Raw genomic sequence first — 15,129 nt, 5'->3', positions numbered from 1 at the left:
GTCCAATACGATTAACAGTGGTTTCCTTACACGTATGATGTGGTCCACATCTGCACTGGTGAGGTCAACTTCACTGTCTTCGACTTTATTCTCTATTGAGTTTGGCGAAACTGTTACCGCAAATTTGTTACGCCTATGTGACGTTGAGGGTAAAATACAAAACGTTATAGCCTATTGCAATTAAATAAGAACTCCTTATTGGAATTACCCAGTGAAGCGACTAATTGCCAGCCATTTTCAAGAGGTGAAATCGAGGTATGAGAGGGTCACGTGAAACGTGCTGTTTTCAGCTGTGTAGAAAAAAACCGAAGACAAAGAAAATTGCACCTTTATCGCAGTCATGCATTACGTTATTAAATATACAACCTTTAGTAGCGTGAAACATTCTTACATTCGCAATTGAGTTATAGCTGTAATGTTTAGCTTTGTGGTGGCGCGCTTTTTTATTTGAACACTGTGGTACATTAACAGGGATTTTGAAGAGCTGTTATCAAAACCCGAGTTTACAGATCGGAAGTATTAGAATAAAATACGCAGGTAAGATGAATGTTCAGTACTTATGGGCGTCTCTCGTGTTGCCTTGTATACAATTAAGATTCCGGGTCCCTTTAATGTAGCCTATATGTAAAGAAGAATAAATTTGCTTCAAACCGCAAGGCGAGATTGAATGACCGATATAGGCTAGTATTCAGCGTTCCGTCCTGTCAACAGGTTTAATCTCTGAGGCACCGTGCTGTGGTTTGTCTCTGAAAGGACGTTCTGTAATTAACGTCTGTAGGGTGATAATTTTTTGGGGGAAATGATCAATCTGTCTATTATCAAACTGTTTCCTTTATCTAATAACGACTTTCGTTAATACTCAGTATTATTATGTATTTACATACCCTATTGCTTCCAGTTATGCCTGTGTGAGAACTGCAAGCAAATTGATCATTGGGTGTATTATTACCAGAGTGAATCGACTGCACTTTGACAGTTAGGCTACATTATTTGTGGAACTGAATGTATGTACAGATACAAACTTAACTACAATAACCAAAACCTTTATCTACACTGCTTACTTTTTCTAAGCTCAAAATGAGAGAGATAGTTTGGTAAATAAAAATAAAAGAAAAAAATGTAAATAACTTATCAACAGTTATCTGAGAATCTTAATCTGTCTCACGGCTGTTACGAGGCAGGATTCTCTTCAGGGAAACCACGCGCTCCTTGTGATGCCAAGCGTTGCAGCGGCCTCCCATCTTCGCTCCTTCTCCCATTGCAGCGGTCAGCAACCAGTAGGTCCCTCGCAAGGGCCCATACTCATCCGCTGATGCACACTGATGCGCGGGTTATCTCAACACGTGACATCAGCGTAACAACAAACTGGGCCGCACAGTTAGTTTGGTGCTATTTTCAGCTAATCGAGGGTGCATGCGTCGAGAGCGGGTGAGTTCAAACTGTAAAACTGGTCTTGGTCTTCCCTCAGCGCTGTCGCGAAACGTTTTGCAATGGTCGCCTTTCAAAATTCCTCGACCTGTATGTCATCTGGAAACTCGCATGCGTAAAGGATATGCATATAATTGGACAACCCTGAATATATGTGAAAAGCGAAATTGATTCATGTGATTTTATTAATTTATCTTGTGATCTTTATTCATTGTAAGGCAGTGCTCGTAATACCAACAGCCATTATCATCCTGGTCGTCAACATCAGTTTCTCATCTAGAACGATTTATATCAGGTTGCCGAGATGGTCTAATTTGGGATGTCTTTATGGAGACATAAAATCCGATTCCCGTTCCTTGTGGTGATTGACGGTACTCTGGTTTCACTGACGTCAGTTCCACTGCAGCATCGGTGGGTTGTCACGGTGACCTCTGAGAGAATGGAGCTCGAAAAAGCTGGCAGACAATCAGCGCTCGATGCGTCCCTCTGCACTGAGCAGATCCTCTGATTCAGCTGCGGACGTCCTCTTTCCTCATCGCGTTTTAGACGGGGCTGTCGTCATGGGGCTGTCGTCTGACGCCCCGCCCCCCTGCGAAAGGTGACAGGTTTCTCTGCTCGCAGATACATCTATCCAACTAGGCACTCTTGTCCTCCATGACAGTGTCCATGTATATGATGTTCTAATCCCTACGCTCACCCCACACCGTAGCCCTTACTCCAAGTGGGTTCATAAATATTTAAAAACAAATATTTTTTACAGAAATCAGCATTGCTCCAAACTGTACTTCATAGGTGTGCTTGGTTCTATTTGTTATGACAGTGTAAAGCGTACTTGACTGTTAATGGTTTCTGTTCTAGTCCCTGTGTACCAGAGACTACTGCAGAGGCATGTTAGGGACAGTCATTGACAGTATTGTTTGGACAACTTTGCTTTTCTGTACAGATGTGCCTCTGGCCTCCGCAGCCAGTGCTTAAAAATGTCTTCATCTATTTTTGACATTAATATCATACATTTTTCTATACCCTGAGGAAACTTTTTGCTGCGAATCTTTCTGCTCTGCACTGTTGGCTCAAGTTTTTTTTACAGTGAGTGTGTACATAATGTGAGTGCTTGTGTTTGCTGTGCATGGGCATATGGTGTGTGCATGTATGTGTGTGTATATGTGCCTTAAACATGTGTGTACAATATGTGTATAAGGGTATAGGTTTGTGTGCGTGTGTGTACAGTATGTATGTAAGGACGTATGGGTGTATGTTTGTGAGTATTTGTGAGTTGAAAGCTGTCATAAAGCAATGTGGATTAAGACGTTATAGTTCACTGTCATGTCATTTTCTTTTCCAAAATTTAAACAATTCAGATCAAAATAAAGCTAATGTGCTGTTTTCCCAGAATGCTTATGGTGTCCCTTTAAGACACACCCTTTTTCCCTCTCTTTAGAGTTTGATTGCTGCCATTGCGCTCCATTACCAACACTTCAGTTACCACTGGCCAGTTCTTCCCCATCAATTTTCTGACGAGCGTATTTTTGGGGTGAGGGTAATGATTTATTTAAATGAGACTGGCCCTCTGTATGCATGTGCCATTTTTTCTCTAGGGGAGAACAGGAATGTGCACCAAAATAGCTGTGGGCCTTTGAATGGCACAGGACCCCGTGACCTCTGACCCCTCATTAGTGGGACGCAGGGCAGCAGAGTGCCGCTCTCTTCGGATCAAGTTACACGCGTCTCCCAATATGCCGCAGAGCATTAAATGCCAAGGCTTTGAAATTTCCAAAAGGTCAAAGGTCAGCCGTTTCAATAAGCCTGGCTCTGGTGAGGGTTCCTTTTTTTACAACCTGCCCGTATGAGTTTTACCACGGCCATTTCAAAGTGTAGACAAAGTGATACCCTAGACTGTTTCCAATTGTTTTTCTCAGTGTTTGGGTTTATGCGGAGGGGATTGGACTTTATATACGGTAAATGGCACAAATACAAGCTTCTTTCCTTGCCTTGCACAGATGCAAGTATTACCATTTATCAAGGGAGGATTCATATATTTCCTGAACAAATGCTTTCACAACGTATGACATGTTTTTAAAAAGTCTTTGTGATGGTTTTCTCCATTACACTCTGTGAACAAACCAAAAATGTCTTAGGAGAGGTGATAAAATGTTTTTTTCCTAATATTTTAATGTTAAAATGTTCCCGTTCATAGTGGGTGTACATAGTGCTTCTGCACTATGTTGTTCTCTCTCAATGCCTGATGAAAGGTAAAAACTCCCTAAAGTATTACAAGTTTAAAAACACCTTTACAAATTACCCTGCTGCCAGGACCCGGGGACCTGAGACCCCTGGAGTCCAATTACCAACCAAAGGGGCCTTTGCTTTGATGGACACATTTTCAAGCTCCTCAATATTGCAGAAGGCACAACCTGACACCTTGCAATCAGCTAATCTCATGCCCAAGGTCACAGGGTCACAGGCGCGCAGGTGACAATGGACCAGGTACCTGCACTTGTTTTTGCCCGAGCGTCACTCACATAACAGTGAGGCTCCTTGTGAGTCACGCATGAGTCACAGTGGAGGAAATGGCATGTTTGGGGACAAACCCCCAGCGCCTTCATACATACCCCTATTCTTCACCCTGACTAAGGGAGTTGATTCATTCTAAGACCGAAGCCAAAAGCCATAACTTCATGTAAAATAAAATCAAATTATATATCTTCTTAAGTGAATGTTACTCGTAGGGAGTAGAATGGCAAGACTATAATCTCTTTGCATACAGAGAAGCAGAAGACTTTTCCACCCATCTGATTCTGCAAGACCAAACTTACTTTATGGCAAGACAATCAATTCATCACAGTCAACAGGCAGTGCTACTATTCCAACCGTAAACAGCAAAGATGTGCAGAGAAAACCGAGCATGACAGTGTTGTTGTTGTTGATCCGGATTACAAATGAGGGACAAAAGTGAAGGACATCTTTCAATGCTTTGTACAAATATAAAGATTTAATGTGGGAGTACAGAGTTTAGAAAAAAAAACATCATCTTCAAATGCATTTGATTCAAGTTTAAAAATCCTATTACTTTCAGGTATGTAGTGAATCTTTGGTAGAAAGTCACTGAGCATAACAAGAGGGTCAAACTATCACTTTTGCAATGTTAGCCTATAATTTTGACTATACTGCATTTTTCTTAATCAAGAAAACTAGAAGCTGAATCCTAGAGTGTACTCAGCACAAAGAAGATTTGCACAGGTGTTTGGCTAAATGGCCACTCGTTAACTGGACATTGTGCAACAGATGCGCTGGTCCTTTCGCAATACCAGCAGACTGCAATTTTCAGCTACCTGAAAACCCAAAGTGAGCCTGCATGCTGTTATATGCAACTTTCGGCAGACCTCGACTGGAATCAATCCAACCGCATTGCGTTTTGAATTCTCCTTCTCCAGAATTTCAACCCACCCACACAGCGTACAGATCAGTGAGTCGGGTTCCTTCTTATGTCCCACTGTAAGAAGGCAGCTGCCACAGCTCAAGGCTGAGGCCGAGGTGAAGGATTCCTCTCTCTCCACATTCAGAGAGTCAGGTTTCACTCCTTGCCAGTGCCCTGCAGCAGCAACAGTATAAACAGAAAAGGGCTCATGAAGGGACATGAACAGACACTCTGGGCTCAGAGGAAGTAGGCGATAACCCCTTTGAGATGCTCAAAGCCAAACAGACCATGTTTGTAACCTGAAGAACACATAGCCGCTGCACATAGAGTGGTCTCTCCACAGTGCCTGGACCACATTGCGTTTCACCAACGTTCTAGTGCACTTTTCCACTGGTACATGCAGGCTGGAAGGAAGCCTTCACAGCGCGACCACCAGTGGTCAGCACTCGCGAAAGCTCACCATACCAGCCTAACAGGACATGGGACTTGTCGATGTAGTGTCAAATAGGACTTGAGGAATCCTAAAGATGAAATAAAGTGCATTTCAGATCAAAGCATAAAAATGTCACAGGAAGGGGCCATTTTTTGTGGGAAAGGACCTACTGGTCTCATGCCGGTCAATCCGACAGTTCACATTGTGACTGTTTCACATAGTGGGACATGAATAAATCATCTACCACTTACTGTACATGAAGGATAGAGTGGGCTCACAATGCCCATGTTAAGGGATTGATGTTTATATGACCACAATGGTCATTATATTTGTCCATTGGCATGAGTTTGTCCAGACCCCTCCCCCTCCTCCATGACCTCACACACCAGCACTTGCTCTCTGGTTTGTCGCCCTCCAGGTTGTGGGAAAGAGTTTCAGATTGGGGGGTGGGCTTGGAACTCTGGCCTCCGTATGCTGGGGTGAGAGTACTGATCTCCTGCCACCCCTGTTCTCTGGGGTATATTTTCATGTGCAGGTATGAGGAGGAGCCCCACTGTGGTGTGGTGCCCCCTGCTTCACAATGTCATCAAAGGCCATCTCAGGGGCTGGAGAGGGGAGCCTTGCTGGGGTTAATAGCAGTAGGGGTGGGGGGTGGTGGTGGTGTCAAGCTAATTCTAGGGGAAAGCATACACATTTGTGTGTGTGTGTGTGTGTGTGTGTGTGTGTGTGTGTGTGTGTGTGTGTGAGTGTGTGTGTGTGTGTGTGTGTGTGTGTGTGTGTGTGTGTGACAGTGTGTGTGTGAGAGTGTGTGTGTGTGTGTGTGTGTGTGTCTGTGTGTGTGAGAGAGAGTGTGTGTATGGCATACCCTGCTGTCCCTGATCTGTGTTTTAGCTCCATTTCTACAGAACAGTGATGGACACACCCAATTGCTGCTCAGGTCAGGGTCAAGTTGCTCACTTTACAGAACACACAGCACTGCTCAGAGGAAATTAACATCATTTCAGTGCCTTGCTTTGAAAAGGAAACCCAAAACCTCAGGTTTTAAAATGTTCTCTTTCAGTTAAAAAGGAGAGAAAATGTTTGGCAGAAGAAATGTAATATCTGTTTCTCATTGTGCTGTTTGGCTCAACCCTTTTCCTGTTAAATCAAAAGTTCAGCAAATGGGGCATTTTTTTACATGGCTGTTAAATCAGATACTCAAAAATCCTGGGTAAATTCAATCTTTGAGGAGGGTGAAGCAGTGCACCACCAGCTCTGCTATATTATAGATTTGTCTATAAAATATTCATAGAAAGATCCCTCACCAGGAGGTCTGGGTGATGGGATAGGTTGAGGGGGTAGTTGGTGCCAAGTCCCAAGTAACTTGTATTTGCTCCCCATCAGCCAATCCCATTCAGCTCCGCCCTCCCCTGGACCCCCACAGCAACACCCACAGCTCCACTCAGTCCCAAGGGGAAAGGGAGGTGCAGAACCAAGCCAAAATGCACAGTGTATTTTTGTCATCATACACCATGAGTAGTTGAGCAATTGCAGCAGACCTTATGACCTTCTCAACCTCCTGGCAGCAGGGGGAGCCGCTGAGCAACAGTCAGATTCCTTAAGGTCTGAGTCACAGGAGAGGAGCCTTCTGACAGTCCTTTTATTGTTGTTTTGCTGCAGTTACAAATGCATTGAACCACTGCAGCAGTGTGAAAGTTTGTTTCATTCTTATTCTCTTTGATTAATGAATCCCGTGGAATGTTCTGGATGTTTCATTAGTGATCCATTCAGCATAGTCTTTTTCCCTCCTCGAACCAATCATGTAAAAAGCTAACTTACACAATTTAAAAAAATCCTCTTGTCTGTTTTTTCCGCACATCCAAAAAGATCAGGGCAGTGTTGCCACCATACCATGAGAGGGTGCTGTGGAAGTGGGAGACAGCTGCATGAGTGTGGAGGAGGCATAGGCTGAGCTGTAGCCACCCAGTGGCAGGGGTCCAGAGGCGGCTGTGAAGTTGATTTTTGGGTGTACCCTCTCCCAGGACACACGATCCTGAGCACCCTCCAGCTTCACCATTTGGAGGGGGAATGTGGGCTGGGGTGCGGCTGCAGGAAGGTTCGAGGCTGGGCCAGGGTGCTGTGTTGCACTGTCATTGGAGCCACCCTCTGTTCCCCAAGAAGACAAGTGCAGAGGGCTGAATGGAAGGTGCTGGGCTCCCAGAGGGTGCCCACTGTGGAGGGTGCTGCCGTGAGGTTGGACACTGACACTGCCACTAAGGACAGCCCCTCCCTCTGGGCAGCAGAAACTCCTGATGGCCCCGGGCTGCTGGAGGAGTGGACCGCTGTGTGGGCGGTCTCCCAGGGGGACAGTTCCTTGGGCCCCTACCCTGTTTGAGCAAATGGAGAGGGGCCGCAAGCCTTTACTGCATTCTTCCTCTGAGCTGGCACTTCCATCTGATTCACTGGGGAGACAGAGAGATGGAGAGAGAGGGAGAGAAAGAGGGAGAGGAAGAGGGGGTGGGGGTGGGGGAGAGGAAGAGAGAGAAAGAGACATAGAGGAAGGAAAAAAGGGGGTGAAGGGAGAGAAAGAGAAGAGGAAGAGAGAGAAAGATAGGGGAAGGGAGAGGAGGAGGTAGTGGCGGAGAAAGAGAGGAAAGGGAGAGGGACGGGAGGGGAAAAGTGAGAGAGGTAGATGAAGGGATAGAGGGATACAGAGGGAGGGGGCAGAACAAGAGGGAAAGAGGGGGAGGGAAGGAGAATGAGAGAGCACAAGAGGGTCAAGTGTTTGTGTTACTTTGTTTACACAAAGTAAGTTTCCATCCATATCTTGAATTGTGGCCTAGTTAAAAGAAGTCTTTCTCTGTTTTTAAGCAGGCACCATCTGAAGCAGACACAGTCATGAACCCAGCGTCAGCAAGGCTCTTCCCCACCCTGCTGCAGATTTCAGACAGAGCCAATCTGATTTGGACCCATGTTTTGTGCATGCATCCTCTGGAAACAATACTGTGAAGACCTGTGTTGGCTTAGTAAATAGATTGTGTTTCTTCTGAGAAGCAGTGCAGATGGAGTCCTTTATTTATTTAGTTGGCTGTAACATTGTCAGAAAAAAAAAGAAAAAATGTGATTTGGCTTAGAGGCTTCTGCTAGGACTAAAATACAATATACTTAGATTGAAAAAAAAAAAACATTATAATACCAGTTTGCAACTTCAATGATTAAAATACTCATTGTCTAAACTGCTCAAAGCAGACTTTCCAAAACACACTTAACATTCTAGAAGGGAAACAGGACAGCTTTGGCAGCCCGCGCTAAATTTCTACTGCAACAGCTGCGTTATACCGTCACCGGGAGCAGAGGACCACCGAGGCCAACGTGCCGTAAAAAGAACACCACTGACCCAGCTGGTCTCGTGGATCAGCTGCCATTCTTCAGTTATTTACACGATTCACATCCAATCGAGGCGTCTTGGTCTTTTGTACCTTATGTTCTTCCATGATTAACTGCTGCTGTTGTTGTTTAACTCATCCAATTTACCCATTCTTGCTTGTCTCTGGTATCTTTATAAGTACCATACCACGCCCCCCGCCCCCAAGTGTTAAGAGATAAGACAATTAACTGTAAACAGGACAGTTTGAATGATAATTAAGGCAAAACTTGAGATTCAAGCCACTTCAAGCGAAACGCAAACTAAAACAATGGCTGTGTATTTTGTTTACGTGTTAATATCCAAAGAAAAAAATACATTTTTTACTTTTATTATAGTTCTCCAATTAACCTCTACGCATATTTAGAGGTTCATATAGTTGTAATAATTAAAAAAATCAATATACGCAAATGAACTGTAAACTGTATGGAAAATGACAGGCTCAAATGGGCTAAATGGTCGGTAGAGTTATGTTCGTATGCTGAACTTCACTTTTGTTTAAATAAGTCTACTTTTAAAAACGCATAGTTTGAGACAAACTTTGGCTTGCCGGGTGGATCCGAAAGGGACGGTGATGTCGGCCACTATGAATAACAGTTTCATATTTCGAATTAGTTACTGGTAGGCTTGTGTAAAACACAATGAATTGGCTTTTGCGTGTGTTTGACGGGGTCAGTTCAGCAAAGGAAGATATTTTACAGGTGCTCGTGGAGTCGCACCTGCCATTTCAACAACAGTGATTGGAGAAAGGAAGAGAGGTATAGCTGCAGTGCAGATGGGCGATGGTAGCGATTTTTTTCTCCTCACCTCTTTGACTTGGCTTCTGGTGTGTTTTTATCCCTCTGTCTCTTGTTTTTAAACCAGTTGCTGACCTGAGTTAACGACAGTCCCGTGATTCTGGCGAGATTTCTCTTCTCCCCAGGAGAAGGGTACTTGTTGCGCCTGTACGACGCCTTCAGCGCATCCCGCGACTTCTCTTTAAAGCAGTACACAGTTTCTTCTCCATCCCAAATAGTTCGGGGAAGAGGGTATTTTCTGCGGAGGCGATATTTATCCACGGCACCGAGGGGTCTCCCTCGAGCCCTCTCCGCCTCCGTATACCGTGCCTTGTACCATATATCCTGCAGGGAAGAGTGATTGGACGGGCTGAAGCTATGAGTCTCTAGAATATAGTACAGCTCCTGGTACCGAGCCTGGTGGAAAGCTACAATTGCCTGTGCTTTTCGGAAGCTTTCGTTGTCCCGCAGCGAGTCGCTTTGTGGCAAGGAACACAGAAATCTGGCCAAGCCTTCCACGTTGCCGCCCTGCTGAAGAGCCTCACACACACAAGACACCTGCTCGGGGGAAAAGGCCAGCGGGGAGCTGCGGTGTAGAAGTTCCGCTCTGACCGCATCTGAAGGTGAGGCTGATGTCAAAGCCGCCACGGAACACTCAGAAGAGTTCGGCTCCAGCAGCATGGCGCTGCCTTGCTTCTCTGCGCGAGCATTTTCCGTCTTTATATCATTTGCACAGGGACAGGACATTTTTGTTTTTGCTTCCTGAGATGACACCCCCCGTGCCTCGGCAGCCCTTCATCCGATCGGATTTCTATTCGGCATTCCAACGCGATTCGATATCCAGCTGCGCTCGTATGCGGAGGGGTGTCTATCCTTTCCGCTGTTCTTTAATCCATAAGATGCGGTGGGAAAGTGGTCTACTGGAGCGCTCTCTCATTCGCCACTGAAAACTCAGGGAGGAGCGAGCGCGATTCACATACACATGCACTGACACTGTCCGTCAACCTGCCGCTGATGTGTATTTACCTGCCTCAGGTAAACGCGAGGTTGTAAGGGGTGGAACATCCCATTTTTCATTCCATTCCATTCCAATTTGCGCGGAGCCTCTGTATCAATGGCTATGTTTTACGTGTTGGGGGTATTCGCGTTCTAGGTTGTTAATAGTTAATGTGGCAAAAGAGCGGTTCAATGTATACAGCTGTAGTTCACGTGCACCTCTCAAAGCACTGACTTCATAATCTTACCTGGCATGTGAGTGAAGAAGTGTGTATTTGCATACTGTCGCAAATCTGTCCAGTGGGAACAGCTCTAACGAATCACACTTTCATTTCACAAGTCACAATAAATCAGGTTATAGACTTGTAAAATCAGGGGAAAAACAATGAAATACAAGTCGCATGGCTCAAACTATGACACTCGAAGCGTAGTTAAAAACAGTGGATTGTCAACCGTAAATTACAAAAGGACTGGAAGAGAGATAAGCAACACTTCAAGATAGCATCGTTAAGGATGAGAAAAAAGACGAGCGATGAACCGACAACAGAACTGGCGAAAAGCTTGAAGCTCTTGAAGTCTGGATTTAAATGAAGTATTACCGTAAGAGCACCTCTGAAAAAGAGGGAGCGTGACTCAGACACATGCACAAACAACATTTCCATTCTTTTCTGCATCGTATCATGTAAAAAGGGTATTAAACGAAAATGCTTTGTACAGCAGTGTGCATGTATTTATTTTGCAGTTTTCACATATATGTCATTTAGATTTATTTTGAAATGTATGTCAACTATTATGCAATTAATTCATTTTTATAATTTATATAGACCATTTTATAAATTATATGAGGTATTTTACATCTTTAAAACGAGCCAGTTTTCCTAACCTAATGTTTGTTTTTCACACGATATATCCTCAGCTGACGCTCTAGAGCGACTTTTACATTATATTTGTCCTATACACATCCTTAATTACAACACATATTCGGATAAGTAATAAGGCTGAATTCATGCAGGTGCCATGGGGTCAAACTCGTCTTTATTTCATTGTGCAGAAACACACTGTGTGCTGCCCCTCAACCTTGGGGCTCGCCTATTTGTGCCGCGACTGTTCAAGGCAGCTTCCAATCCGCCAGGTGCTTTGCTTTCAATTTCTCCCGAAACTCCGAAGCCATACTGCAACTGTTGCTACGAGAACGCTGTTTTTGGTTTGTTTGAAACGCTGGCACGACTTTAATAGCTGTTCCACCGCAGCACCGGACCTCGGGGTCGCGTCGGAGCCCGTGTGTACGTGATTGCTGTGAAGCGCCCATAACACTGACACCACGGATGAAAATATGAAAATAACGTAACCGTGACCGGGCGTGATATGAATCAGAGAACGGAGAGAGTGGGAAAACAAAACTATGTCACTGACCGAATCGCCAACCCAATTACCGTCGTACAGCCGTCCAAAAACGGAAACAGCTAAAAGTGTCGAAAGATGAGAGACAGTATCACATTGTATGACGCACATTGGAATGTTCAAGATGGTATAAACATGCCCAAGTGACCAGCGTGGGAGCGCTTCAACGCGTTAAATATGTTTTGCCGAGTAATAAGGAAGAGACCAAAGTGTTGCACACTAAACCTCTAACTTAAAAAAAAAGGTTTTTACATGTTTGGGTGCCGCCATGTTCCAGCAAAGTGTGGGTGTCCAAGTGTCCTCTTAGGTTTCTTTGGGGTGCGTCTGTGCCGAACTGCGCGCAGTCATGCGCAGGTACAAGTGAGCAGAGCGCGAAAGATGCGAGACTCGATGTGCTGAGAGTTTTGCTAATTTTTTTTTTTTTTTTGCATACATTATCTCAGTTTGGACCATGGCTGTCACAAGATGGTATTGTCAGGCCCAACAAGCAGCGGGTAAGCGAGGCCTCTCCAGAGGTACGTCCAGGTTGGGGTGAACTCTGAGGTGAACTCCAGACATGAGTGACTGCTCATGGGCAGTCAAACATACTGACATGCTAATAAATTTAGGAACAAACAGATGGACCAAATGAGTAAAGGAGAGGGGATAAACAAACTACTTACTTCAAAAGATCCGGATATTTGTTTGTTTATTTATTTATTTGTTTATTTGTTTCAAAATTTGAGAGGTTGGCGGTAGGCCAGCCGTGAAGAAAACACAGTGTATTGCATTACAAGGTTAGGGGTATTTCAGGTGTGCAGTTGTACAATGCATTGCTTAAAGTCGTAATGTCAGAATGTGTGGTGGTGCCGTAGAGCAGCGGTAGTGTTTTGGCTTGTAAAATCCAGTGTCTCATGTTTTAATATAATACATAAACTTTATCCAAAATGTATTTCTAAAACAAACAAACAATAAACACCAGTTCATTCACAGGTAAAACAAACCCCTAGTTAACCAGGTGTGATGTGTCAGGTGAAAGTTGATAGACTGAGCCAGTAGAGAGCAGTTGGATCTGACCATTTCATTGACCATTTCTACAGTATATATATGCCATCTAACCAGATGGCATATATATATATAACTCGTTTATATATTCATATATATATATATATATATATATATATATATATATATATATATATATATATATATATATATAAACGAGCTGACAAGTTTTCTGAGTGTTACACTTCCTCACATGGCATCACTGGCACTAGCTGTGACTTAAAATTTTAAAGTTAAAATTTGATTTTCACCTCACCGTGTCCTTTTTATCTTCTCTTATTAAAGTACGTTGTTATTGTTGTTGTTGTTGTTGTTGTGTGTGTATGTGTTTGTGTGTTGTGTATGCATTCGTGGCGCGTGTCTGTGTGTGAGTATGTGTGTCTGTTTGCGAGGCCGTTGTCAGAGTTAAGGCAGCGTCTGTTCTGTGTTGGTAGTAACCCCGTACATAGCAGAAACGCTCCCTGTTGCCAAGATCGTTTTGCGCCTCTAAATGGATTCCGGCTCTGTTGTCTTTAGCTAATTGATTTCAAATGATCCATCCTCTCCTGTGGTGATGGCGCTGTGTGTGTGCGCGCGTGCTTGTGTAGGGGTTTGTGCAGAGCGGTCTGTGTTTACTTAACGGGTCTGTTTAACAGCAGGAGGTGAAAGGGGCGCATAGTCATCCCCCCACACAACGTCCTGCATCCACCCACATCTTTAAGCCATGCTCCGTTTATTGCTCCAATTACTAACAAGCTTGGTTTTGAAGTGCAGTACAATCTACTCATGATAAATACTTTCGTAAGAATAAGTAGTGGCCAAAGACGCTGGGACTGATTTATTCCTGCACCAGCGCCGTTTTAAACCGTTTGTAACGGTCAAGCGACCAGCTAATCCATTTGGGCTCAATTACAGCATGTAATATTGTACTTAGTACTTAGTGGTGAACAATTCAAAAACAGTTGGAATTTGAATACAGCGTAGGCCTATATTTTTTCAAAGGGAGGCGCCACCACTTGTGAAAACAACTGAGCAGTTTTCCCGGGATCCGTACGTCGTCCGGCAATCCAGTGGGCTCAAGGCTCCCATCTTGAGTCGTATGATATTTTTGATATGAACGAGATGCTGCTGAGAAGTTGGGAGTTCCACGGCCGTCGCTGTCTGAGATTCTATGAAGAACCAAGGAGATGTAACATCATGATTACAAATACAAGCTTACTGTATGCACTTTTGTGCGTCGCTTTGGATAAAAGCGTCTGCTAAATAAATAAATGTAAATGTAAATGTAATGTACAAGCACGCGGCACCACATGGGCAGCTAACATGAAGATACTCAAAAATAATCTTTGTGAGCGAAACTGATTTTATAACGAAATTTAGTTAAGGATACTGAGTAGGCTGGATTGTATCAGCTCCGGAAATTTACACAATGACACTGAAATAATAATAAATAAGCCTATTTTTACTATATTTCTTAAAGGATTGCATGAAATATTAAACACGTCAAGTACGTTTTGTTTAATGCTCAGTGAACTTTGCTGAGGACATTTCCCAATCGATTAAGAAAAAAAATGCAGTTTAAAACATAAGTGGTCCTTTTGCGCCTTAATTTGTAACTCATTAAGAATAAGCGATTATCAGAACCAAATCGTCGTGGACGCGTGTGATTCTTATATGCGGAATGCTTTTGTCCCTCTCTGATCAAAGGCAGGGATGTGGACTTTACGCCCAAACTCCATTCTCCATCAACAATGCCATGTAGAAAAACAGCTGTGCTGCACTATTTCACTGCAGAGTGAAAACCGAGCACATCTGTACCTCAACAAAGTAAAAAACACAACCACCACTTGAGAATTTCTGACATTCTGTAGATGCTTTAGGTTTGTGTTGGAAGAAATACCGTTGAAATTCCAAAGTGGAACTTACTCTATACCCGTTGTAGGTATGTGTAGATGAGCAAGTGTCATGAATGTAACGCTTCAGAGGAAGTGAATCATCAACATTCATCTTATGAGCCCAGGTCCAGTGCCACAGTGTCACACATTCCATTCCTAACTACACTTCATAATGCTCCATTGTAACAACCACACTTTGTAGGGCTTTGTAAGAATGTCCACATTTCATAATGTCTCAGAATAATAACCACACTTCATAATGTTATGCAATGATGATATACTTCACAGTGCCCCATAACAATGCCCATGTTCCATAAAACTTTATAATAACAACCATACTTCATAATCATATACTTCAA

The 15,129-nt window shown here is 43.7% G+C and overlaps 1 protein-coding gene across 1 annotated transcript; it reads right to left on the bottom strand.

Annotated features, from left to right (window-relative positions):
- Positions 1-7,143: 7,143 nt before the first annotated feature.
- LOC118791850 (homeobox protein SIX4-like) lies at positions 7,144-10,214 on the bottom strand. The gene is made up of 2 exons (XM_036549332.1): positions 9,487-10,214; positions 7,144-7,717 (listed from the first exon to the last, which is right to left on the bottom strand). Exons 1-2 carry the CDS (start codon positions 10,200-10,202, stop codon positions 7,144-7,146), a joined length of 1,290 nt encoding a protein of 429 aa, XP_036405225.1. The 5' UTR covers positions 10,203-10,214.
- Between the last annotated feature and the right edge of the window lie 4,915 nt (positions 10,215-15,129).

Source organism: Megalops cyprinoides, chromosome 17 (genome assembly GCF_013368585.1).
Source record: "Megalops cyprinoides isolate fMegCyp1 chromosome 17, fMegCyp1.pri, whole genome shotgun sequence".
Taxonomy (NCBI): Eukaryota; Metazoa; Chordata; class Actinopteri; order Elopiformes; family Megalopidae; genus Megalops; species Megalops cyprinoides.
The sequence above is the reverse complement of the archived record's forward strand: the minus strand, read 5'-3'. Positions and strand labels throughout refer to the sequence as shown.